The sequence below is a fragment of the Pelophylax lessonae genome (assembly GCF_965119305.1).
Source record: "Pelophylax lessonae genome assembly, chromosome: 3".
Lineage (NCBI taxonomy): Eukaryota > Metazoa > Chordata > Amphibia > Anura > Ranidae > Pelophylax > Pelophylax lessonae.
The window spans coordinates 422,983,246-423,007,217 of NC_138770.1; the positions used below are offsets into that span (position 1 = coordinate 422,983,246).

The window sequence follows — 23,972 nt, forward strand, 5'->3', positions numbered from 1 at the left end:
TTTTTTTTTTTAAACTGTGAATTTAAAAAATTTAAAATAAAAAATAATAAATAAAATAAATAGTAAAAAAAAAAAATTAAAGCGCCTTGTCCCCGTGAGCTCGCGCGCAGAAGCGAACGCATACAGAAACCCCTGTAAACGGTGTTCAAACCACACATGTGAGGTATCGCCGCAATCGTTAGAGCAAGGGGAATAATTTGAGCCCTAGACCTCCTCTGTAACTCAAAGATGGCAACCTGTAGAAATTTTTAAATTGTCGCCTATGGGGATTTTTAAGTACCAAGGTTTGTCGCCATTCCGTGAGCGTGCGCAATTTTGAAACATGACATGTTGGGTATCTATTTACTCGGCGTAACATTATCTTTCACATTATGGAAAAAAATTGGGCTAACTTTACTGGTTTCTTATTTTTTAATTAAAAAAAGTGAATTTTTTCCAAAAAAATTGCGTTTGGAAGACCGCTGCGCAAATACGGTGTGATAAAAAATATTGCAATAATCTCCATTTTATTCTCTAGGGTCTCTGCTAAAAAAAATATATAATGTTTGGGGGTTCTAAGCAGTTTTCTAGCAAAACAACTGATTTTAGCTTGTAAACACCAAATGTCAAAAATAGGCCTAGGCAAGTGGCTAGGATGCATGATGATGCTCCTTGGATGTTAGGCCCCTCTATATGGCTAGGCTGTGAAAAAGTCTCACACATGTGGTATTGCCATACTCAGGAGGAGTGGCAGAATGTATTTTGGGGTGTAATTTTTGCTATTTACATGCTATGTGTTAGAAATATCCTATAAATTGACAACTTTGTGTAAAAAAAAAAAAGGTTTTCATTTGTTTCCCACATTTTCCAAAAACTTTTGGAAAAAAATGACACGTTCAAACGACCCATAATGCCTCATAGAATATACGTTGGAGTGTTTGCTTTCCAAAATGGGGTCATTTTGTGGACTTTTCCATTGTATTGGTGCTCTAGGGCCTTGAAAAGTGTGATAGGTAGTAAGAAAGTTTTATGTGTATTTATGCTCCTAGAACGCCTGAAGGTGCTTCTTGGATGTGGAGTCTCTTTTTGTGGCCAGGCTGTGTAAAAGTCTCACACATGTGGTATCACCATACTCGGAAGGAGTAGCAGAATGTATTTTTGGGTGTAATTTTTGCTGTGTACATGCTGTGTTAGAAATAGCTTATAAATTGACAACTTCGTGGGAAAAAAAAGAAAAAAAAAATTTTTCTTCATTTTCCCAAGAATTGTGGGAAAAAAATACAACTTCAAAAAACCCACCATGCCTCTTACTAAATACATTGGACTGTCTACTTTACAAAAAGGGGTCATTTGGGCGGTATTTGTACTGTCCTGACATTTCAGGGCCTCAAGAAAGGAGATAGGCAGTCAGTACATCTGGTGTGATACATTTTCAGTAATTGGTACCATAGCTTCTAGACTCAATAACTTTCACACAGACTAAATAATATACACTAATTTGGGTTAATTTTATTAGAGACATGTAGCAGTATACATTTTGGCCCAAATGTATGAAGAAAAATTAATTTTTTGCAAAATTTTATAATTGAAACTAAAAAAAAGTGTTTTTTTTTCAAAATGTTTGCTCTTTTTTTGCATATATCACGAAAAAAAAAAAACCCCAGTTGTGATCAAATACCACCAAAAGAAAGCTCTATTTGTGTGAAAAAAATGATAAAAATTTTGTTTGGTTACAGTGTAGCATGACTGAGCAATTGTCATTCAAAGTGTGGGAGTGCTGAAAGCTGAAATTGGTCTGGGCAGGAAGGGTGTCTAACTGCTCTGTATGGAAGTGGTTAAAGTGGCATTCATCCCGAAAACAAAAATGTAATGTATATCATCTTATATACTCTATATCAATGATGGCGAACTTTGGAACCCCAGATGTTTTGGAACTACATTTCCCATGATGCTCATGCACTCTGCAGTGTAGTTAAGCATCATGGGAAATGTAGTTCCAAAACATCTGCAGTCCCAAAGTTCACCATCACTGTTCTATATTATAGCTGTATAAATGGGGTAGCTGTATTTTATAGTATTTTTTTTCTTTTATTTTCAGCTAATAATGATCTGTCTTAAGGTGTCTCCACCCCAGATGGAGAAGCACTGGAATCACCCTTGGATATCAGCATTGTCAATCTGGGGAAAGGGTAGTGTTAGGGTCCTTTCACACAGGGTGTTGCCCTCTGCCCATCAGGAAATCCATGAACAGACTGGAACAAGATGGATGTTATATTAGTGACATCCGTGCCTGTTCAGTCTGTGTCTGCATTTTGATAGTGGACTGTGGGAGACCTGTGATCGATTTATGGGTGGCTGGATTTAAATGGACCTGTGTTTCCTTACATCAGGCTACCTCCAATCCATCACATTTAGGTCCAGAAAAATGGAAAAGCACACAGTGTATTTTTTTCACTTGGAGGTAGGCTGTGTGTCCATTTACATCTGCCTGCCAAAAGAGCTGCATGGAGCTTCCAATCAGGTCCACTGGAAAAACTGGAAGGCAGACCCAATCGGAAAGCCTGTATGAAAGAAGCCTAGGTGTATTATCAGATTTAGATGGAATCGACTAACAAATTAAAGCCAAACTCTAGCTAACACTTTTTTAGGCAGTTACAGTAAAAGCTTTTTATTTCATTTTGTGATAAAGGTTTTACATTAATAAATAAAAACTGATCATTGTAGGCATAACTCTTTAACTGCCACTTTTGCTGGACAGCTTGTTCTGTTAAAGGAATTTTAGAAATAACAGATTACTGGTAGCATCACCAGGTGAAACTAAAGGAAAAAGGCCTAAAAAAACCTAATGCAGCCACCACAGCTAAGAATTAGTAAGCTGCAATATTTTACATTTTTGTTTTTGTGTTTAAAGGAGTTCCACCCTAAAATTATACTTACTTCCATCTTCTTGCTCCGGGTCACCTGAAAAACAAATGGATAATCGCAATTTTTTTTTGTTTTTACTTACCTTGTTTAGAAGAAAATATACTCACCTAACTTCCTCTTCCTCCCCTCGGCGGCCACGGCGATTCGTCACTTCCTGGCTTGCAATGATTCCTGGGAGCTGAACGTCATCGCTCCCAGGAATCAATGCGCCTTCACCGGCCCCGACGTCAGTTCCGGTGCAGGCGCCGTCATACCTTGCTAAACAGCTTCTGGGCATGCCCAGAAGCTGTGCAGGGATGACACTGCAGCACCAGAAGTGACGGCGGGGCCGGTGCAGTGCATCGTGGGACCGAAGAAGACGGAAGAGGACACAGAAGAGGATCGCGCTGGCTTCAAGCTGCCCACACCTGGGACGGCAGCGCTGGACAATACGTTTTCAAGGTAAATATTTCTTCTAAAAGGTAAGTGCAACCCGGGACAGATCAGAGGCTAGCCATTGTGGAATGCACTAGCCCTGACTGTCCCGGGGGTATTTTTATTAAAAAAAACTTTCCCAGGGTGGAACTCCGCTTAAATGCTGCTTTGATGCCTGATGATGGCATAGAATTCCATGTCAACACTGAAGTCCCAGACTAATGTACACAGCCACAACCAGGACTCACTTTAGTCCATCTGCATCCATCCAATACTGAAATATCAGGGTAGAGAAATACAGGGTTGGATACATTCCATAGGAGTAGAACATACGAGTAGAAAAAAAAACAATACATTTAGTGTAGAAAAAGTTGGCCTATATATAGACATGGCAATATTAAAACAGTGGTATGATCTAAGAAGTATATAACCTCTTCTATCTTTTTCTGCATCATTTTCCATTGACATTCCCATTCTTTTCTTTCACTGTCAAATCTTTCCAACATCTCCATCTTTTCCACTTTCCAGTTCCGTTCATTATTTTCCAACTGCCTTTTGAGTTCCATCGCTGCAATGTGAGTGTCTTCCAGCAGGCGCCTTTGCTCTGTCTTTTCTTTCCTCACGTCTGTCTGAGAGTCTGAAGTACTTTTACTGGCACATAGCTTGGCCGAGTTAGCTTCTAGCTATAAAAAGGCGAATGGCAAGTGAATGAGCAAAGCGTTATTAGAACTCCTAGCATACAAATATACAATCTGCTTTTAATTGTAGAGATGAAAAAAAAAAAATGTTCCAAAAGCATGCAATTTAAGTGATAATATAACTATTTATTTTAATATGTCATTGGCATAAAAATATATCACCAAGCTAAAGTTCCAAAATGTGTATGAAATGAAACCTTATGGACTTATTTAGGCATAAAGGACAATACATCATTAACTAGGTAGCTAACACCATCACGCAAATATTATAGCTATGTTCTCTTTGTTCTATGTAATCTTTTTTAGTTAATTTGAACTTTCTGTAATGCACGGTAACAAACTGTTATTATGACACACTGATCATTTTTACATTGGGCTTACAACAAGGGGCCTGCAGTAGATGTCTTTTTGGGAATTTCTTTAAAAAATATAATTTATTTATTATTAAATAATATTTATTGAAAAATTTTCATTACAGAAAAAGGAAACCCCCCCAAGGAGATACATCTGGTGACAATTGTACGTATAAGTTTACATCAACAGTTACTGTCAATGGCAAGTCAGCTATAAAGGCCGGTTCACACTTAAATGAATGTGTTCCCGTGCGGTCTGGTTCTGACAGTTCTTCATTTGAATGTGCTGCAAAACACAGTGGAACATGCAAAAAGCAATGCAAGCACTACTTTTGCAAACTGCACGGTACCGAATTGCATGGTGCTGCAGTACCAGGCCGTTTAGTGGCTGCAAGCTTTGGGGAGCCATTGAAAATGAATTGGCAACCACATGCAACTCGCTAGGGCAGTGCGTTCACGTGCAATGCGGGAAATGCATATTGAACCTTTCCTGCACTGTGTTCCAGTTTGAACGGGCCCTAATTACAGACAAAGTAGATGCAATTTCAGACTACAAGGCAACATATAGGGGTTGATTTACTAAAACTGGAGAGTGCAAAATCTGGTGCAGCTCTGCATAGAAGCCAATCAGCTTCCAGGTTTTATTGCCAAAGCTTAATTCAACAAGTTGAAGTAATGCCTCGTACACAGGATCAGATAATTGTACAAAAAAAAATTGCTTTCGAATTGATCGCACGATAATCTGATCGTTAGTATACAGCTTTCGACAGCTGATCACGACATTTCGTCCAACTTAATCCAAAGGGAAAAACACGAAAACTTTTCACGTATGATAGCCTAGTGAACGACAGTCGTTTAATCAATACAGTATGCATCCACTAAAAATCGATAGACAAAGACCACGCATGATCAGAAACATGCAAATAACCCGGAAAAAGCCTGGCTGACATTGTTTTTGTTTTGCACCATCCGATACGTAGCTACGCAACCATTAGGGCTCTTTCACACGGCCGTTCCGCATGTCCGTATATCATCCTATTTTTTTGCGGATGATATACGGACATAACGAATGTCAATGGCATTGCGGATGTCAGCGGATGACCATCCGCTGACATCCGATTTTCTTCCTTTCAGTTCTGTTCCGTTTTTTGGAAAGGAACAGAACCCTATTTTTGTTCCGTTTAAAAAATGGAATGGATGCAAAATCGGATGTCAGCGGTGTCATCCGCTGACATCCGCAATCCCCATAGACTTACATTATGTCCGTATACCATCTGCAAACGGATGGGATGATATGCGGACATACGGAGTGGATGACACAAGTGTCATCCGCTCCGTGTAAAAAAAAAAAAAAGCACCGGAGGGGGAAAAAAAAAGAAAAGAAAGAGCCCTTAAGCTTTTCTCAGAATCGTCCAAAAAAAATAATACGTTTAGTACGCGTTGTTGAATTCAATACTAGTATCATGCAACAAAATGCAAACAAGTCGTCCGATTATCTGATCATGTGTAGGAGGCATTAGAAGCTGATTGGCTAACAGGCACAGCCGCACCAGATTCTGAGTGCTCCAGTTTTAGTAAATCTACCCCATAGTTGTCATCTGAATTTGTGACAGGGTAAAATGGGTGGAACTTTAATTTTTGAAGTACAGTATATTACAAGTATTACCCTGAGATAATTATTTACATAGAATCTTCACTATTTGTAACATTGGGAATAAAGTGAGAATTCCAAGTAAAACTTAAAGTGTTACTAAACCCACAACAGTTAAAGCAGTCTGTATTAGCAGTAAAGCATGCTTGTTATGCTCACTAAAGGTTTAAAGTGTTACTAAACCCAGGACCCTCCATTCACTATATCTGGTCTCCCACCGTACACAGAACATGGAAATGCAATCATTTTAGTAAATATAACCTACTAAATACCTCTTCACATCAGCAGTATATAGCAGTCTTGTAACCTCTATCAGTATCTGGTTAAAGCTTGTAGGAGGAGTTTTCATTTTCCTCTGACTGTCCTATGAGCCTGCAAAACCCCTGAGCCTCTGCTTGGACAGTGCTGGTTGGCCCTGTGCTGATCACATGCACCCTCCCAAGAAAAAAATAAAAAAACTCTCTATCAAAACACAACAAACTGAGCATGTGCAGAGTGACTCCAAAGGCTCTGTTCTATCAGGAGATGGATTGGGGACAGTGGAAGAAAGAAAGGATCAGAGAAGACAGGATCAAACAGCCTTTTTACACAATGTGCAGGATTAACACCTTAGGTTCCATAGTGAGTATAACAAGCATGCTTTAATACCTATACAGACTGATTTTACTGTTGTGGGTTTAGTAACACTTTTATCCTCCGCATTGTGAGAAAAGGCTGTATGATCCTGTCTTCTCTGATCCTCCCCTTCTTTTGCTGACCCCAATCCATCTCCTGTCTTGGGGTCACTCTGCACATGTTCCGTTTGATGTGTACTGGAGAGTTTTTTTGTTTGGGAGGGTGCATGTGATTAGCACAGGGCCATTAAGCACTTTTCAGATTGAAAGTCAGGGGGCCTGCAGGCTCATAGGACAGTCCGAGGAGAATGAAAACTCCTTCTTCAAGCTTTAATTAGTGCTTTGGTCAGACACTGATAGAAGTTACAAGACTGCTACATACTGCTGATGATAAAAGGTATTTATCAGTTTATATTTACTAAAACTAATTGTACTGTGTGAGACTAGATATAGTGAATGCAGGGTCCTGGGTTTAGTAACACTTTAATATGAGTGAATAGGGTATTGTCAACAGGGGGCTCCAAGGGATCAGTGAGAAAAAAATTGGGAAGTAAAGACAATTCGAAGAAGTTCAAGGGAGGAGAGAGGAGAGAAGGGTAGTGAGAGAGGGGAGTAACAAGGAGAAAAAAGGGAAATAAGGGTGAGGGAAGGGGGAGATAAATGATTCTGCTCCCACGGACTGCCCAGGTAACCATATAGCTTAAAGCTTGTAAGTAGGATAACCACGGAGACCACATTTTGAGCGTGTCAGAAGAAACAGCTGATAATTAGAGAAGTGACCTGAGAGAAATTTTATACTGAGGACCACCCTTAGCCAGCTATAGTTTGTTTGGTGGCATTAGAGTAGTTCTAAAGTCTCAAGGTTTGTTACCTTAATGCATTCTATGTATGGAGGTAAAACGCCTTCTGTGTGCAGCAGCCCTCTCTAATACCTAGGCCCCATTGTAATCCAGCGATGTGCAAGACAGCCTCGGCTCTCCGGGGACTCTTCCTCCTCATCGGCTCCCACTGTTGTCAATCACAGCCAGTGAGCCAATGAGAAGAGAGATGGGGTGAGGCCAAGCCACAGCTGTTTGTCTGAATAGACACACAGAGCAGAGGCTCTGCTCGGGTGCCCCAACAGCAAGCTGTTTACTCTGGAGGCACCCAGCAGGAGGGAGGGGACAGGAGTGCTGACGGGGCAACCGAGAAGAGGAGGATCAGGTCTGCTCTGTGCAAAATCACTGAGACTTCTGAAGGCAATTGCCTCCACTAGATTTTAGTTAGGGATATCAGAGTAAAGGGGGTTGAATACAAATGCACGCCACACTTTTCAGATTTTTTTTTAGTAAAAAAACATTGAAAACCATTTATCATTTTCCTTCCACTCCACAATTATGTACCACTTTGTGTTGGTCTATTATATAAAATCCCAATAAAATACATTTACATTTTTAGTTGTAACATGAGAAAATGTAGAAAATTTCAAGTGGTATAAATACTTTATCAAGGCACTGTATATCACTTTCGAAGTTGTATTCTGTCGAACGAACATTTTTGGAAGTAGCCTCTTAATTTTCGATATGAGACTAGCATGCAAAAAAAAAAAAAAACAGACAATCATTCGTCTGATATTTTCATTGTGTGTATAAGGCTTAAGGTCACTTGACCTGACTGTGCCATCTGTCAATGATATCTGTACCACAACACTGGCTGAACAACTACAAATCTTTTAACAAGTTAAACGTTTCACTTATATCGGTGATAGCGAACCTTGGCACCCCAGATGTTTTGGAACTACATTTCCCATAATGCTCATGCACTCTGCAGTGTAGTTTTTTTTTCAAATTCTTCTTTATTAACCTTCCTAGCGGTATTCCCGAGTGTGACTCGGGGTAAGATTTTAGTGCCAAAAGCGGTAACCCCGAGTCACACTCGGGGTAGCGCTAGGAAGATCGCTGGATGCTGGAGGAGGTTTTACTTACCTTTTCTCCGGGATCCAGCGATGTCTGCGAGCGGTGTGCGGCGGCGGAGCTCTCTCCCGATCGTCTGCGAGCCCCGGCTTCCGTCTCCGGCGACGTGACGTCCGCCGGGGGGTGGAACCGGCGGCAAATTCGAATGTAAAGTGCACCAAACACACTGATATCGTTCAAAATAAAATAAAATCACATTACATTACCCCCCAGTGCCCTTTCCTGCAGTTTTACTGTACTTTTTATGTAAATATATGTATATATATATATATATACATATATATACAGTATATATATATATATACATATATATACAGTATATATATACGTATATATATATACACATATACATATATATATATATATATATATATACACACACACATATTATATATATATATATATATATATATATATACATATATATGTATATATATATATATATATATATATATATATATATATATATATACACACGTATATATATATATATATATATATATACACACGTAATTCTTGTGAATGAGCAGCCCAAACCAACTGTATACATTATATATATATATATATATATATATATATATATATATATATATATATATATATACGTATATATATATATATATATAATATATGTATACATAATATATGTATACATATATATATATATATATATATATATATATATATATATATAATATGTATAATAAATGTATACAGTTGGTTTGGGCTGCTCATTCACAAGAATTACATGCTTTCAGCACCTAAAATAATGGTACCGCTTTCAGCACCTAAAATCCAAAAGAATCATACCGCCAGGGAGGTTAAAGATAATAAAGCTTACAACAACAGAATACACACATGATAAAGTATAACAGTGTTGAAGCGTAAAAACTGAAGTACATTAAGCAAGTGAGAAAGGGAATATCAATACAGCAATCTATCTATGCTAGACAAAAAATTGGCGGTAGACCAGCCTTCATCTCAAAACAGTATGGAAAAGTAGTATGACCCTCAGGGACGTGATAAGACAGCAGTAGATCTACAGGCAATATGAAACACCATACATCAAGGTAATAGTAGAAACCGATGACCGTGAGAACTCTGCAGTGTAGTTTAGCTTTATGGGAAATGTAGTTCCAAAACATCTGGGGTGCCAAGGTTCACCATCACTGATGTACATCAACTTTGTATTTACCTGTTGGCCTGGAGTTCAGCCTTAATGTTGTTCACAGTCTTTCGTTTTGGCAAAAGAGGTTGAATTTACTAAAGCTGTCCCTTGCACAGGGCCCCATCTCAGTTTTGCATTTTTTGAGGTTTCAGTCACTACCTTACCACAGTAAATTCGACTGATAATTGGATTGGCTACATTCCAGACATAAATGTTATGGCTCCAAGGAAACGAGGGTGAAAGTCAGCACGAATGTGAATTCAAGATGCAATCACTAGTGCTCAGTATCTCTCCCTCTTATTTCATGTGTATTATGTTGTTGAAACATGGTAAAATTTCCATCACTGTAGGAACAATACCTTGGAGATGTACTGTTTCAGTTCACTCCGTTCAATCTCCCACCCACAACGATCATTAAGAAATTGCAGCAGAAAGTCCGTCCATTTCTTTTCTTCTCTGTGCTCTCTCTGTATCACTTCCAAAACCGCCTTCAGCTCAAGCAGTATTCCTCTGTTTTCACCTGCCTGCAATGTGAAAGATATTTATGTGTTGGAATATCACTATACACACAAACCACACACAGCATTCCTAAGATGAAATAAACCTGTTACTACTTCTGGATGCGCCAAGTCCCCTGCCTTCACATGGAAAAAATGCAGCACAAGGCTGCCCATAAGCATTCAACACAACATTTTACAAAGGGATAATAAAATGTTAGCAAATAACCAAAGGAATAAAAAAGGAAAAAAAAAAGTATCCCAACTGTGGACAAACTTTTTTTCTTTTTAAATGGAAATGGGGAAATGTTAAAAGCTCTCAGGCTTTAATTTTTATTGCTGGCGATTACTCTTTACTTCCTGTGTGGTCTGCGAGGCAAGAAGTGAGCGTAACCACCCCATTATAACAGAACCGCAATAAACCAATAGAGGTTACAACCCTTCCCCACACTATGCTAACTGAAAATAAAAAAATATTTAAACCACTTCAGCTCTCATATCATTACACTGCCTGTGAGCCTGAGCAATTTTTGGTGGACTGATACACCTGAGCGGCTCTCAGGTGTATCAGTCCGACCTGGTGCTGGTAAGACCCGCCATCCGGATAAGTGCAAAAGAAGTAGTGGAACCGCACCCTGAGCAATTTTTGCCATAGACCATTTAATTCGGCGATCATTTTGAAAATATTACAAAAACAACATTTTTTTTTGTAGGACAAACAAGGCCATCTTTTGATAAAACTGCCTTGCAAAAATGATTTTATTTTTTGTTAAATAAGTATTTTTTTCCTGTGATCATCACCTCTATCTAGCGGCCATGATGCGGTATTTTTCTGATTCACGCCCTTCTTATAAATGAAGAATATCTAACCTGGAGAGAAAAGATCCTAGTAACAATGTTGCTGTCATTCGCACACAACACGCAGTGTACAGAAAAAAAGCCCTGCAACTTTCTTTCATAAATATACCCCTGAGAGTTACAGTAGATAAAGTATACAGTTTATTCTCACATTAGTCTAATTTAAAATCCCACCAAAATTATTATTTTGGTAGAAAGCACTGTAAAGTTATTTAGAAATAATTTAAAGACTTTTTTTTTTTTCAGTTTTGCTCTTTTTTTTTTTTTTTTTTGATGCAACACTGAAAAACATAACAAACAAAATGATTATTAAAAAAAAAAAAAAGTTTAAACAGTAATGGATTGAAAAACAGATATAAAGAACAGTAAGGGGAGAAGGGAAAGAAGGAGTTAATTAGGGTTAAATCAGAACCAACTTAACTAAAAAAATAAAAAAAAATGTTTTTTTCTTAATTGTCAGGTTGCTTTAACCACTTCCATATATACTGCAGCAGGGCGCCCCGGCTGTGCAAAATCACGTAGATGTACGTGATTCTGTGCATGAGATCTGGGGTGCACACACACACCTTCGCAGCCCTGCTTCCGCTGTGATTGGACACAGCGGGAGCCAATTGGCAAGTCCAGTGGCCGCGATGACCACCGGGACCCACCGATCGTTCCGAAGAGAGGCAGAATGGTGGTCTGCCTATGTAAACAAGACAGACCGCCGTTCTATCACAGAGGAAGTTGGATCTTGTGTGTCTGCTAAGCAGAAACACGGATCTCTGATTTCCTCTAGTGCATCCATTCCCCCCACAGTTAGAAAGCACTCCCTAGCCTTTTGATCGCTACTCCCTAGCACGGATCTCTGATTTCCTTGAGTGCATCCATTCCCTTCACATTTAGAAAGCACTCCCCGAACCCTTTGATGGCCCCTAATGTTAACCCCTTCCCTGCCAGTGTCATTTATAGAGTGGCAACGTTTTTTTTTTTTTTTTAGCACTGATCACTGTATTGGTGTCATTGGTCCCCAAAAAGTGTCACTTGTGTCAGATTTTTCTGCCGAATCCCGCTAATCGCTGCCAATAATAGTAAACAAAAGAAATAAAATAAAAACTCCATAAATCTATTCCATAGTTTGTAGACGCGATAACTTTAGTGCAAACCAATTAATATACACTTATTGTAATTTTTTTTTACCAAAACCATGTAGCAGAATACATACTGGCCTAAATTGATGAAGAAATTTAATTTTTTTAATTTTTTATTCAATGCGTTTTATAGCAGAAATTAAAAAATATTATTTTTGTTTTTTAAAATTGTCGGTCTTTTCTTGTTTATAGTGCAAAAACTAAAAACCTCAGATGTGATCACATACCACCAAAAGAAAGCTCTATTTGTGGAAAAAAAAGGAAACACATTTTATAGCGGTTTACATGACCACGCAATTGTCAGTTAAATCAACGCAGTGCCGTGTCACAAAAAATGGCCTGGTAATTAAGGGGGTAAAACCTTCTGGGGGCTGAAGTGGTTAAAGTATAACTAACAGCAAAACTTTTGTTTTTTTAAGTTTTGGGCAGAGTGGAGATGGATTAGAACACCTATTAGGTTTTTATTGCTGTCTGTTCTTTAGGGAGATTCATTAAAAATGAAAGCAAAGAAAACCTCAAATTTTGGGTTGTGCCCAGAAAAGTTATAGAGGGGAAATTTTCCAAAGGGGACTCTAGTTTTTTGGATTTGGGGGTCCCCAAGGAATTTCCTTACTTTACTGGGATTATCTCTCATTTCCTGTTTTGGCTTTGGGACAGGAAGTAAAGGTATATCTCCCCAATGGGACACAGATGGCAAACAATAAACTGACAGTGGTTATAACCCTTCCTTACTCCAAAATGAAAAAAAAAAAAAATACTTTTGCCTATAGCTTTACTTTAGTTGACATTATATACAAATTGAAGCTGATGGCTTTGATCTGAAGTGAAACAAAGTTGATACAAAAATAACAATGTTCCTTCTATCTCACATCTGAACAGTTTGTTTTTTGAAAGCAGCAGCTATTATGTCTCATTTACACTGCCATTTATGTCTGTACTAGGGTTGCCACCTTTTCTTCAAGCCAAACCCAAACACTGCGCACATCAATTATTTTTTTTATTTTTGTGGTATACACCATTGGATTGTAAAACACATGGAACACCCTTGGGTGCTGCAAGGAAAGTATCAATGTGTCGCTCTACGCATGCTGTGGTGCACAGCAGTTGTGGCCAAATTGTATTAACAGTCTGATCCCCAGTATAACTAATCAGGTCAGTCTGTCCCCAATACAATCCCCCCCCCCCCATATCAGTTTGTCCCAAAAACAATCCCCCCACATCTGTCTCTTCCCAGTACAATTAGCCTCCCATGTTTGTCTGTCTCCAGTCCATCCCACCCCCCTCCCAGGTCAGTCTGTCCCCAGTACAATTCCCGCCAGGTCAGTCTGTCCCCAGTACAATTCCCGCCAGGTCAGTCTGTCCCAAGTACAATTCTCCCCCCAGGTCAGTCTGTCCCCAGTAAAATCCCCCCACCCCCCAGGTCAGCCTGTCCCCAGTGAAATCTAACCTCCCTCAGTTCAGTCTCCAGTACAATCACTCCCCCCAGGTTAGCCTGTCCCCAGTACAATCCCCCACCCTCCATGGTCAGCCTGTCCCCAGTACAATCCCCCCCCCAAGTTAGTCTACCCCTAGTACATCATCTGCCCCCCCCAGCTCAGTCTGTCCACAGTACACTCCTCCCCTGGGTCCCTCCCCCCAGTACAATCCCCCAGGTCAGTCAGACTGGGGGGGGGGGGGATGTTAAGGAACCCTACATCCACTGCAGCAATGGTAAACTTCTTCCTCTATAAACACAAAGTGATGCTGTCCGGCATGCTGGGGCAGGGATGTCATGGGTCCGGGGGTCCCCACTCTCACTGGGGCTGTGCAGAGAGTGGAGGGAGAAAGGGACATACAAGCAGCGAGGAGCTTCCACCACGATGGATATGTAAGGTCCAGGACCCGCCCACCTTCCTTACTTCCTCCTTCAAATATCGCCGCCGTCTTTGATTGTTTTTTTTTTTGCTCTCTATCTCTGTTGTTAGCGCACATATAAAGTTTAATTTGATGCCTTGAATGCAGGGAAAGGCAGCACTGTTCTGTTTATTAATACCCAGCAGCTATTATTCAGTGAGGGGAAGTGCAAACGTGTTCAGTGTGTTGTATAATGTGTTTGGGTTTCAGGCAGACTGAAACCCGGACACGTGATTCCAAACCCGGACTGTCCGGGTGAATACGGGACAGGTGAAAGCCCTACTCTGTACAGATTAGCGCATTTCTGTAGTGGGTACAGCCGGGTGTTTGTGATCAGCTGTCTGTACAAATCAATGTCAGGCTGAGAGTAATCACAAATGGAACAATTACTTACAGTTAGGAACAGATGAGCAGCCCTGAACAGCAGTATGTATACAGAGCTACTCCTCTGTCCCTAGCCACATGAAATTGCTCATTTAGTGATTACATGCTATTGACAGTGTCAGCCTGTTAAGCCTGTCATTGATTTGTAAAGGCTTCCCATCTGCACCTGGTAAACACCTGGATGCAGAAGTGTAACTAGAACCTTCAGGGCCCCGGTGCAAGAAACCATGAAGGGCCCTCCTGGCCCCCGACCAGGGTCCTTCCCACTGATCCCAGGGCCCTTTACTCCCATTGTGGGAACCTTTATTACGGTCCCAAAGCAGGCCACCATCCTGCTGTTTGGGGGGCCCCCCACAGTGGCAGAACGCCAGAGCCCAGTTGCAAGTGCGACCTTTGCAACCCTGGTAGTTCCGCCACTTTTTATTTTTGTTGTTTTATTTTTTATTATTTCTTACCGTTTTATAATTTTTTTTACAATTTTATTTTTTATGACCCCTGTTAGGGGGCTTTGGTGAAATATCAGGGGTCTAAACAGACCCCTGATATCTCACTTTTGATACAGAGAAACGGACTGAGGACAGATTCATTTGTCACTTTCTCTGCAGCCTCAGCTGAGTGAACAGGAATATCTCTATACATAGCTTCCTGTTCATTCCTAAACACAGTTTACTATGCCCCAGCTATAAATGAATAAAATCCATTTCCATCCTAAGAGATCTGCTGCAGAAGCCGGCGGGAAGTGGGAGGGGGAACTTGCCAGTGCTGCAGGGGGGAAGAGGGGGCCAGAGAAGCACACAGTAGCCCAGGGCAGCAAGACAGGGATAGGGAGGCGGCGGTAGCAGCATGTGGAGGAATCTATGCCCTCCATTCCCCTCCTGCAGCCACTAAATGTCTGCGGAAGGGAATGCAGGGGGAGTGGTCATTTGGCAGCTGCATGAAGGGATTAGTTCCTCTACATGCTGCAGCCCCTGCCGCCCTCCTATCCAGGTGTACAGATGGGCCGGGTTGCAATTGTGACCCATGTACGTACGCCCCTGACTGGCCACACCCACTGCAATGATACACTGTTATGGGTGGTGTATGACCATCTTTAGCCATACAAACACTTCCTTACACCTGCGCATGAGCAGTTCCAAAGTCGATTGGGCTCAGACATACTCGGCTAATTTTGGCTAGACGAGCGCATACGCAGTGAGTCAGTGACATCATGGTGCTGCCTGGCTCCATGTTTGAATGAATGGCTGTTCAGCAGCACGGCAGCGGGAATGCCTCCCGAGTCCCAACCTGGCATGAGCATGAGCAGCACAGACATGGAGTCCCAGAGACTGGACCCCTGCCCTGCACCATTTATCCATGTCTGCTGGAGACTCCCACCACACCACTGTGAGCACAGCCACACAGAGTCCCAGAGACCGGACCCCCACACCTTCCATCCATGGTTGCTGGATACTCCCATGCCACTGTGAACAAGGCTATGGCCACAATGTTACATCTTTGCTACATTTCTGAAGATCTTTATAAAAATTAGTTTATATATAGACAGCATTAATTGTTTTTTCCTGTCTGTCTCCATGGCAGCCTACGTGTGGGTTAACCCCGCCTCCACTCCAAGGGTATAGGACCCCCCTCCCATAAATTTCAGCTCTCAGGTACAGCAGGTGTTCATTTTTTGTCCTCCTCCAAGGACCTACACTTCTGATGTCTTACTACGTCCAGCTTACCTTAGGATACTTTGGATGGTGTCTGCATGTCCAGAGCCCAGCCACGGGCGGGTGAGTGACATTTAAAATCCCCTGCTCTCTGCGGTTGACTGAAGCTTGATTGGCATTCTCTGACATGGGTCTGAAGATTCGCATTGCTTCCCTTCATGGCAGCGGTATTTGTTATTTATGTACACTTTGTTTGTCTCTTTTTCTATCACTGTACAATTTGTTTGTTTGGCCCAATGGCGCTGGAACGCTTCCTGCGTTCCAGCAAACCCTTCCTGCGTTCCAACAAACCCTTCCTCTTCCTCCTCTGCTTCTAGCGTCCAATCGGTAGACGCTTCGTGGTCCCGCGCATGCGCAGTGCGCCGCGAGCGAAGTCGAGGCTTGGTTCGCACATGCGCATTAGCGATCGCGGCCGCATCACCGCTGACGTCATTCCGGCGGGAGATTTAAACAGCTGACGATTCCCCTGTACTTTGGGAATGTACTGTGGGCGTTGCGGCAGCTTCCCAGTGTCTCTGGATTCCTTGCTACAGGTATGTGCAATGGAGACTTGACTGCAGAGGGGGGGGGGGGGGGCGGAGGGTTGTCACCTCACAATGTATCACTGACATGGTGTCTGATATGTATTACCTTTCTTTATCAGTCTGGTTGTTTGGCCTGAAGTATGGATCCTGCGTCACCGCCCTCCTGTGGCCAGCCCTCTCACAACAGGTGGGTGCTGGCATTTTTCAGAGGGGGGGGGCGGGGAGGGCTTGCTGGTCCCTAGGTCATGGCTAAATCCAGTGTCTCCCCGATTTTCTCTTTTTTCCATCAGCTCTCCCAGGCCTGATTTACCACAAGAAAGAGACCCTGTCAGACCTCGTGGGAGTTCATCCTCCAGATCTAAACGCCGTGAATCTCCATCAGGGAGTAGGCAACAAGGGAGACGCTCCAATTCCTCCCCCAGACACCATACACGATACCAGAGTCACCGCACACACCAGAGAGCCTGTTGGGGTTGTGGGGCGCATGTCCCGGAGGACAAGTCCCTATGTGAGCCATGTTTTGCTCATGCAGCCGGTGAGAGGGGGCAAAAGGATCAAAGATTGGAATCTCTAGTGAAGAGAATAGTACAACAGTCCCTGAAAGAATGGGGTACAGTCCCACCACTTGGTCCCACCACATCCAGTTCTCCAGGGGAAGTGCAGGAAGATCAAGGCCCCTCTCAACCGAGTATTACTTCTGCAAAGTCATCTGACAGTGATTCGGAAGAAGAAGGGGCTGTAGGCGGCTTTGAGTTCGCCCTAGTTTCACCCCTGATCAGAGCCATTAAAGAAGCTCTCAGATGGGAGGATCCTGTGTCTCCTCAGAAAAAGCAGCGGAAGTTCTTCAAGCACCTTGGTAAGGAGCGTATCAACTTCCCTTCCCTCTCTGAATTACAAGAGGTGATTACTGAAGAATGGAGTAAAGGGGATAGTAAGTCTTCCTTATCCTCCAAACTTGGGAAATTATATCCCTTTAAACCTGAAGATGTCGCCCGTCTGGAATCTGCTCCTCTTGTGGATGCGGCAGTTACAAGATTAGCAAAGCATGTCACTTTGCCACTAGATGACGCGGTCTCTTTCAAAGACCCTTTGGATAGGAAGATAGATCTGGACCTAAAGAGGATCTTTGTGACGGCCGGCGCGGCCTGCAAACCTGTGATGGCATTAGCAACAATGTCTAAAGCCATGGAAGTCTGGGTTTCCGATATAGAATCCAAACTTGGAAGTCTCTCGGAAGAAGCCGTAGAAAGTTCCCCTATTCACGAACTCAAGCTGGCTTCAGTGTTTTTAGGAGAAGCATCTATTGATGTTCTGCGTCTTCTGTCCAGATCGATGCTATCCTCAGTAACAGCAAAGAGGGCCTTGTGGCTTCGCCCGTGGATTGCAGATCCAGCTTCTAAACAGGCATGGTGTAAGATCCCTTTTGAGGGTACTTCCCTTTTTGGAAACAAACTAGACAGCGCCATTGCCAAGGCTACTGGCGGAAAGTCAGGTTTCCTCCCGCAAGACAGACGACTATTTGGTCAGAAGAAGCCTCAACCTAGGAGGCAATACACGGAGAGATCAAGAGATGCACGCTCTTACAAGCCTAATAGAGATTTCCGAAGAAACTGGAGAGGTGGTCAATCCTCTACTCGGAGGTCATCAAAAAATCCAGCGCCTGCTGGACAAGATTCCACTAAATCTTTTTGAGATTGGGCCCGTCCAGGCATGTCAGGTGGGGGCACGTCTTCTCCATTTTCAGCATGTCTGGGCGGCCTCAATCACGGACTTTTGGACCGTCAGGACGGTCTCTACAGGCCACAGATGGTCATTTCTGGCAGATCCAGTTCCAAGATTCATCTCAACTCATTTACCCTGTCTAGAAGAGAGAAGAGAAGTCTTGCTCGCCTATGTAGACGCCTTGGTGGCTCAAGGAGCGGTAGCTCCGGTTCCGGAACAAGAAAAATTTCAAGGGGTTTACTCACCCCTCTTCTTAGTCCAGAAGAAGAACGGGGCCTGGAGACCTGTTATAGATCTCACATACCTGAACAAGTTCATAAAGAACGAAAAATTCAAGATGGAAACACTCTCAACTATTCAAAGGGCAGTACTGCCGGGAGATTGGCTCGCCTCAATAGATTTAAAGGATGCGTATTTTCATGTACCTGTGGCAACCGACTTCCACAAATATCTTCGCTTCTGTGTTCGGAATCAGCATCTGCAATTCATTTGCCTACCCTTCGGCCTGTCTACCTCACCCAGAGTATTCACCAAAGTTCTTCTAGCAGTGGTAGCCTTCATAAGATTGAAAGGTATACGTCTACATCATTACTTAGACGATCTTCTGCTTCTGTCTCAAGAAAAGGATCAGTTATTGGCACACAGAGATCAGGTCATATCGACCCTCAAAGAGTTTGGCTGGCTGCTAAACCTACAAAAGAGTCAGCTGGAGCCTACTCAGCGCCTAGTCTATCTTGGGGCGCAATTCGACACCGTCGAGAATTCAATCTCTCTCCCATTAGAGAAGATACCGGTAGTGAGGGAGAGAATCCTTCCGGCTCTTTCCTCTCCTCGGCTGAAAGCCTCTCAGTGCCTCAAAATCATTGGCACCATGGTGTCCACGGCTCCAATGGTCAAATGGGCTCTCTGGCATATGAGGCCCTTCCAAAAAGGGTTCCTACAACAATGGAACACAGAAGAGAAAGATCAGTACATTCATATCTCCTCCAGCATGAGATACAGTCTTCTTTGGTGGCTGCAACGCAGGAATCTGCTCAACTGTCATTCTCTGGTTCCAGTCTCATGGACTATAATCACAACAGACGCCAGCAACTCAGGTTGGGGGGCTCATTGTCTGACAGAGATGACACAGGGGAGATGGTCTTTTCAGAGACACACTCCAGTCTCCAATATACTGGAACTCCGAGCAGCCTACCAGGGTCTTCGATCTTTCCAACACCTGCTAGAGGGGAAATCTGTAATGATTCGGATGGACAACACCACGGCAGTGTCTTATGTGAAGAGACAAGGTGGGACACGGAGTCTCTCTCTGCTACGAGAATTAGACCCGATCATGTCCTGGGCCCAGACTCACCTAGTAAACATCTCGGCAGTTTACATCCCAGGTTCACAGAATGTTCAAGCGGATTTTCTGTCCAGGGTCCAGTTGAACCACAACGAATGGTCGCTCCATGTGGAGTCGTTCAAATGGATTCTGTCGTTGGGAGTATCTCCCGAAGTCGATCTGTTCGCCTCCCCTTGCAACCACAAGTTGGAGAAGTATGTCACGAGGGGCAAGTGTCCTCAAGCTTACGGGACAGATGCACTAACCGACAGGTGGGAGTTCAGCAGGGCTTATGCCTTTCCTCCAGTACCCATCATTCTCAAATTCCTGCAAAGACTTCAAGCGGAAGGTGTGGAGATAGTGATGGTGGCGCCTTTCTGGCCGAACAGGCCATGGTTTCCGCTACTCCTACAACTGAGCTACCGGGACCCGGTCCCTCTTCCCCTCAGACCGGATTTGCTTCTTCAGGGAACATCAGTGCACCCCTGTCCTGCAATTCTCCGGTTGACGGTCTGGTTCTTGAGAGGGAAAGGTTGGAATCGCTCGGCTGCCCATCTACAGCCATTTCCACCTTGATGAATGCTAGACGACCAAGTACTAATAAAGTATACTGTAGAATCTGGGCAAGATTCATGGAGTCTGCATATCCTGAAGGTATGTCTTCCTCAGTCCCTGGGATTCAAGAAATACTAAGTTTTCTTCAGGCTGGTCTGGATATGCCCCTTTCAGTGGCAACTCTTAGAGTTCAAGTTTCGGCCTTATCGGCCTTCTCCGGGGTCATGTGGGCCCAACACCCACTAATCCAACAATTTTTCAAAGGAGCAATCAGGCTCAATCCTCAGAGAAGACCTAGGTTCCCGAAATGGGATCTACCTCTTGTCCTAAATGCCCTCTCCAAATCGGGCATAGATTCCTCTTCTTCTATCAAGGACCTGACCATCCGAACTGTCTTCCTGGTAGCCATTACTTCGGCTAAAAGGGTCTCTGAATTAAGTTCTCTCGGATGTAAAGAACCATTCTTGACTTTTTTTCCGGATCGGGTAGTACTGATACCCAGGCTGAATTCAAATCCGAAAGTCACCTCAGTGTTTCACCAGAATCAGGAGATTGTCCTGCCTACTTTCCGTTCATCTAATGAGTCCAATCCTCATCCGTTGGATGTAGGAGAATCCTTAAAAGCCTATCTTCAAGCAACTGCACCATTCAGGCAGTCTGACAACCTCTTTGTCCTGTTCTGGGGAAAGAACAGAGGTAAACCTGCTTCATCTAGGACTATCGCTTCATGGATAGTGGCAGCTATCCAACAGGCCTATAGAGCTGAGGGGCTGGCTCCTCCGGAGGCGGTGACGGCGCACTCTACAAGGAGTATCTCTACTTCCTGGGCGGCTTCGCGGCACGTGGCTCCAGATGTGATTTGCAGAGCGGCTTCGTGGTCATCAGTCAATACTTTTATGACCCACTATTGTGTAGAGCCTGCTTCTCTGTCCTCAGTTAATTTTGGTTTGACTGTTTTGTCTGCAAATAGCATGAATTAAAATTTTCTTTGCTAAAGCATTCCCACCCGTGTGGAGTGAGCTAGTTATTTCCCACACGTAGGCTGCCATGGAGACAGACAGGAAAACGGAAAATTCCTATCATACTTACCGTAATTTTCCTTTCCTGATAGTCTCCATGGCAGCCGGAGTACCCACCCTCTCGTCTTGGATTCGGCTAAGATATGGAACACCTGCTGTACCTGAGAGCTGAAATTTATGGGAGGGGGGTCCTATACCCTTGGAGTGGAGGCGGGGTTAACCCACACGTAGGCTGCCATGGAGACTATCAGGAAAGGAAAATTACGGTAAGTATGATAGGAATTTTCCGTTTTTTTTCATAATGATAATATATATTTTTTTTCAGTCGTTAAATATAATATTTCATATATTACCAATATTCCACATTATACTTTCAGGTTGTCCACAGCAGCAATCCAATAACGTACAGTGGATGCACCAACATATTATATATAATATATTTTTTTAGCACAGTGTATTTTTAATAGGGATATGCGCAGTGAGTAATAACATTTATTACAACATCGTTGGATCTTCACCCCAAGGGGTTATCCACAGCAGCAATCCCACCATACACTAACATTTGGCGAGAGTGTTCTTCCCACACAGTTAAATATAATGTTAAGATGGTCCATGGCAGTCAACAAAATGAATGATAGTACAAAATGAATAATAGTTCTTGAAGATATTAATAACACATTAAGCTCCTAGCACTTATACTGGGTTGTAGCTTCTGCTTTTGATTTACCCAAGCATTCTCTGGAATAAAAAAAAAAAAAAACTTATCTAAAACACTTGCCTATTATAAATCATTTTGTCATGATGAAAGGGATATGTGTGGCCACAACTTCTTGTTTGCTCTTTCATTGCTGATTACAGCTGTAACGTAGAGTGGACAAAGTAAAATAGTTCATTTTGGATAAACTTGTGGTTGTAAACCTCAGACATTAAATGTGAATAAAGCATATCCTTCTATAGTGTGTACTTGTCTCAATTACCAGCACTAGGTCTCTTTTTTGCCTTCTGCTTCATTCCTCTGCTATCAGCATGAATCAATTCTGACAGGTGTTCCTGACACCAAGAGAAAAAAGGTGAAAGGGGAGGGACCACAGGTGATTGACAGCCTCAGCTCTGTTTCTGTGTGCTGTGTGAAGGGGGTGTGTCTCTTCCCTCCAATCAGCTCTCAGAGCTCTCCTCACTGAGCTCTGCAGAGTGTAACATCAGTTCTCCGCCCCCTTTTTTCTGAAATCTCAGACAAACTTAAAAAAGTAAGCACTTTGAATGGGTGTAGAGTAGATAGGGTTGCAGACAGACAGATACAACTGATGTACGAGGACTTGTTTCATCTCTGTGTATTATCTGAGGCTAGTTACTTTGCTGGGTATATGTAAAGAAATTAAAACCACTTTAACAGCATGCATAAAATTCCTCTACAGATTTTTATTACATATTTTATATTCTTGTAATAGAATTAGGTATTTCAAATATATTTATTAAACTATAAGTAAGGAAATTAGCATGATCATGCATTGTTTATATGAAAGCTAAAGGCAATAATAAATTCCTGTGACAGATTGGGCTGATGGTGAGTGGGAGGATCACACATCCACACTTTTATACGAAAATAAACTTATGGAATGGGAAAATAGAAATATGACATGTGAAATTCATAATTAATCAAACCTGTGTAGAGCTACAGCGTGGAATTGCTGTTTGTTGCTTGTTGCGGAGTAGTATTTTCTGCAGGTTATTGTAGTTTTCACAGACCTGTCTGTGACATCAGTGTGTCCATGCCTGTCAATCACTGGGCTCATGACGCCCTCAAGTATATAAAATGACATAAGCACACGTAGGAAGGGTCAGTATGCAAAGCATTTACCGTGCTCTATTATTGACAAGTAGATGGCTGGGGGAGCAGCCAATAATGTGTGGGGGTGGGGAGGGCTATTGCTGCCCTATTCCATAATCTCACTGAATGTTTGTGTGTCAGTAGGAGTATCAATAGTGACTAAAAAAATGTATAGGCCAACTCTGAGGAATATGTAAAATTGCCCCCCTGCAGTGGAGCTGCTCCGCTCCCCCCGGCAGATGGTGCTCCCCCACACTCCAGTAGTGGACTGTCCCCTGGTGACAGCACTCCCAATGCAGGACTACTGACCTGAGATTACATCAGGACCCTAGAGCACTAGAGCATGGGGGAGGGGGGGAACACTGTAGGGATTGGACTAGCTGAAGGGAGGATCACAAAAAGAAAACTTTTTTTTCTAGTTCTCCTAGACATAAATCAAAAAATAATATAAAATGAAAAAAAAAAAAGTAAATAATCTTTGCCATGCGGGCACAGCTCCACTGCAAGGATCATGTTTTAGTTGCCTAGAGTTGCGCATTAGTTGTATATAATCCCCAACAATAAAGAAAAAATGCTGTCAATCCTTCCACAAATCCAATGAGTATACAAGGGAATGTATTCCCAGCTCTCTTTCTTATAAAGTGTATCTAAATTCAAAAACCAAAATAAAATAAATCTATTGATCCTGCCAATAGCAAGCTACCTGTCATTGAGTGACAATACAGAAACACTGCACTGTACAGAGGTTGTCACCCTAACTGCTCTATTGATCAAG

The 23,972-nt window shown here is 42.5% G+C and overlaps 1 protein-coding gene across 1 annotated transcript in view; it reads right to left on the reverse strand.

The window, feature by feature from the left end:
• The window catches only part of MTCL3 (MTCL family member 3), a gene marked incomplete at its 5' end in the record, with an annotated part of 145,732 nt that overhangs the window by 36,401 nt on the left and 85,359 nt on the right, over positions 1 to 23,972 (reverse strand). Inside the window, 2 exons of the mRNA XM_082250911.1 lie at positions 3,750 to 4,001; positions 10,114 to 10,278. Coding sequence (XP_082107037.1) covers positions 3,750 to 4,001; positions 10,114 to 10,278 — 417 coding nt within the window. The remainder of the gene's footprint in view (positions 1 to 3,749; positions 4,002 to 10,113; positions 10,279 to 23,972) is intronic.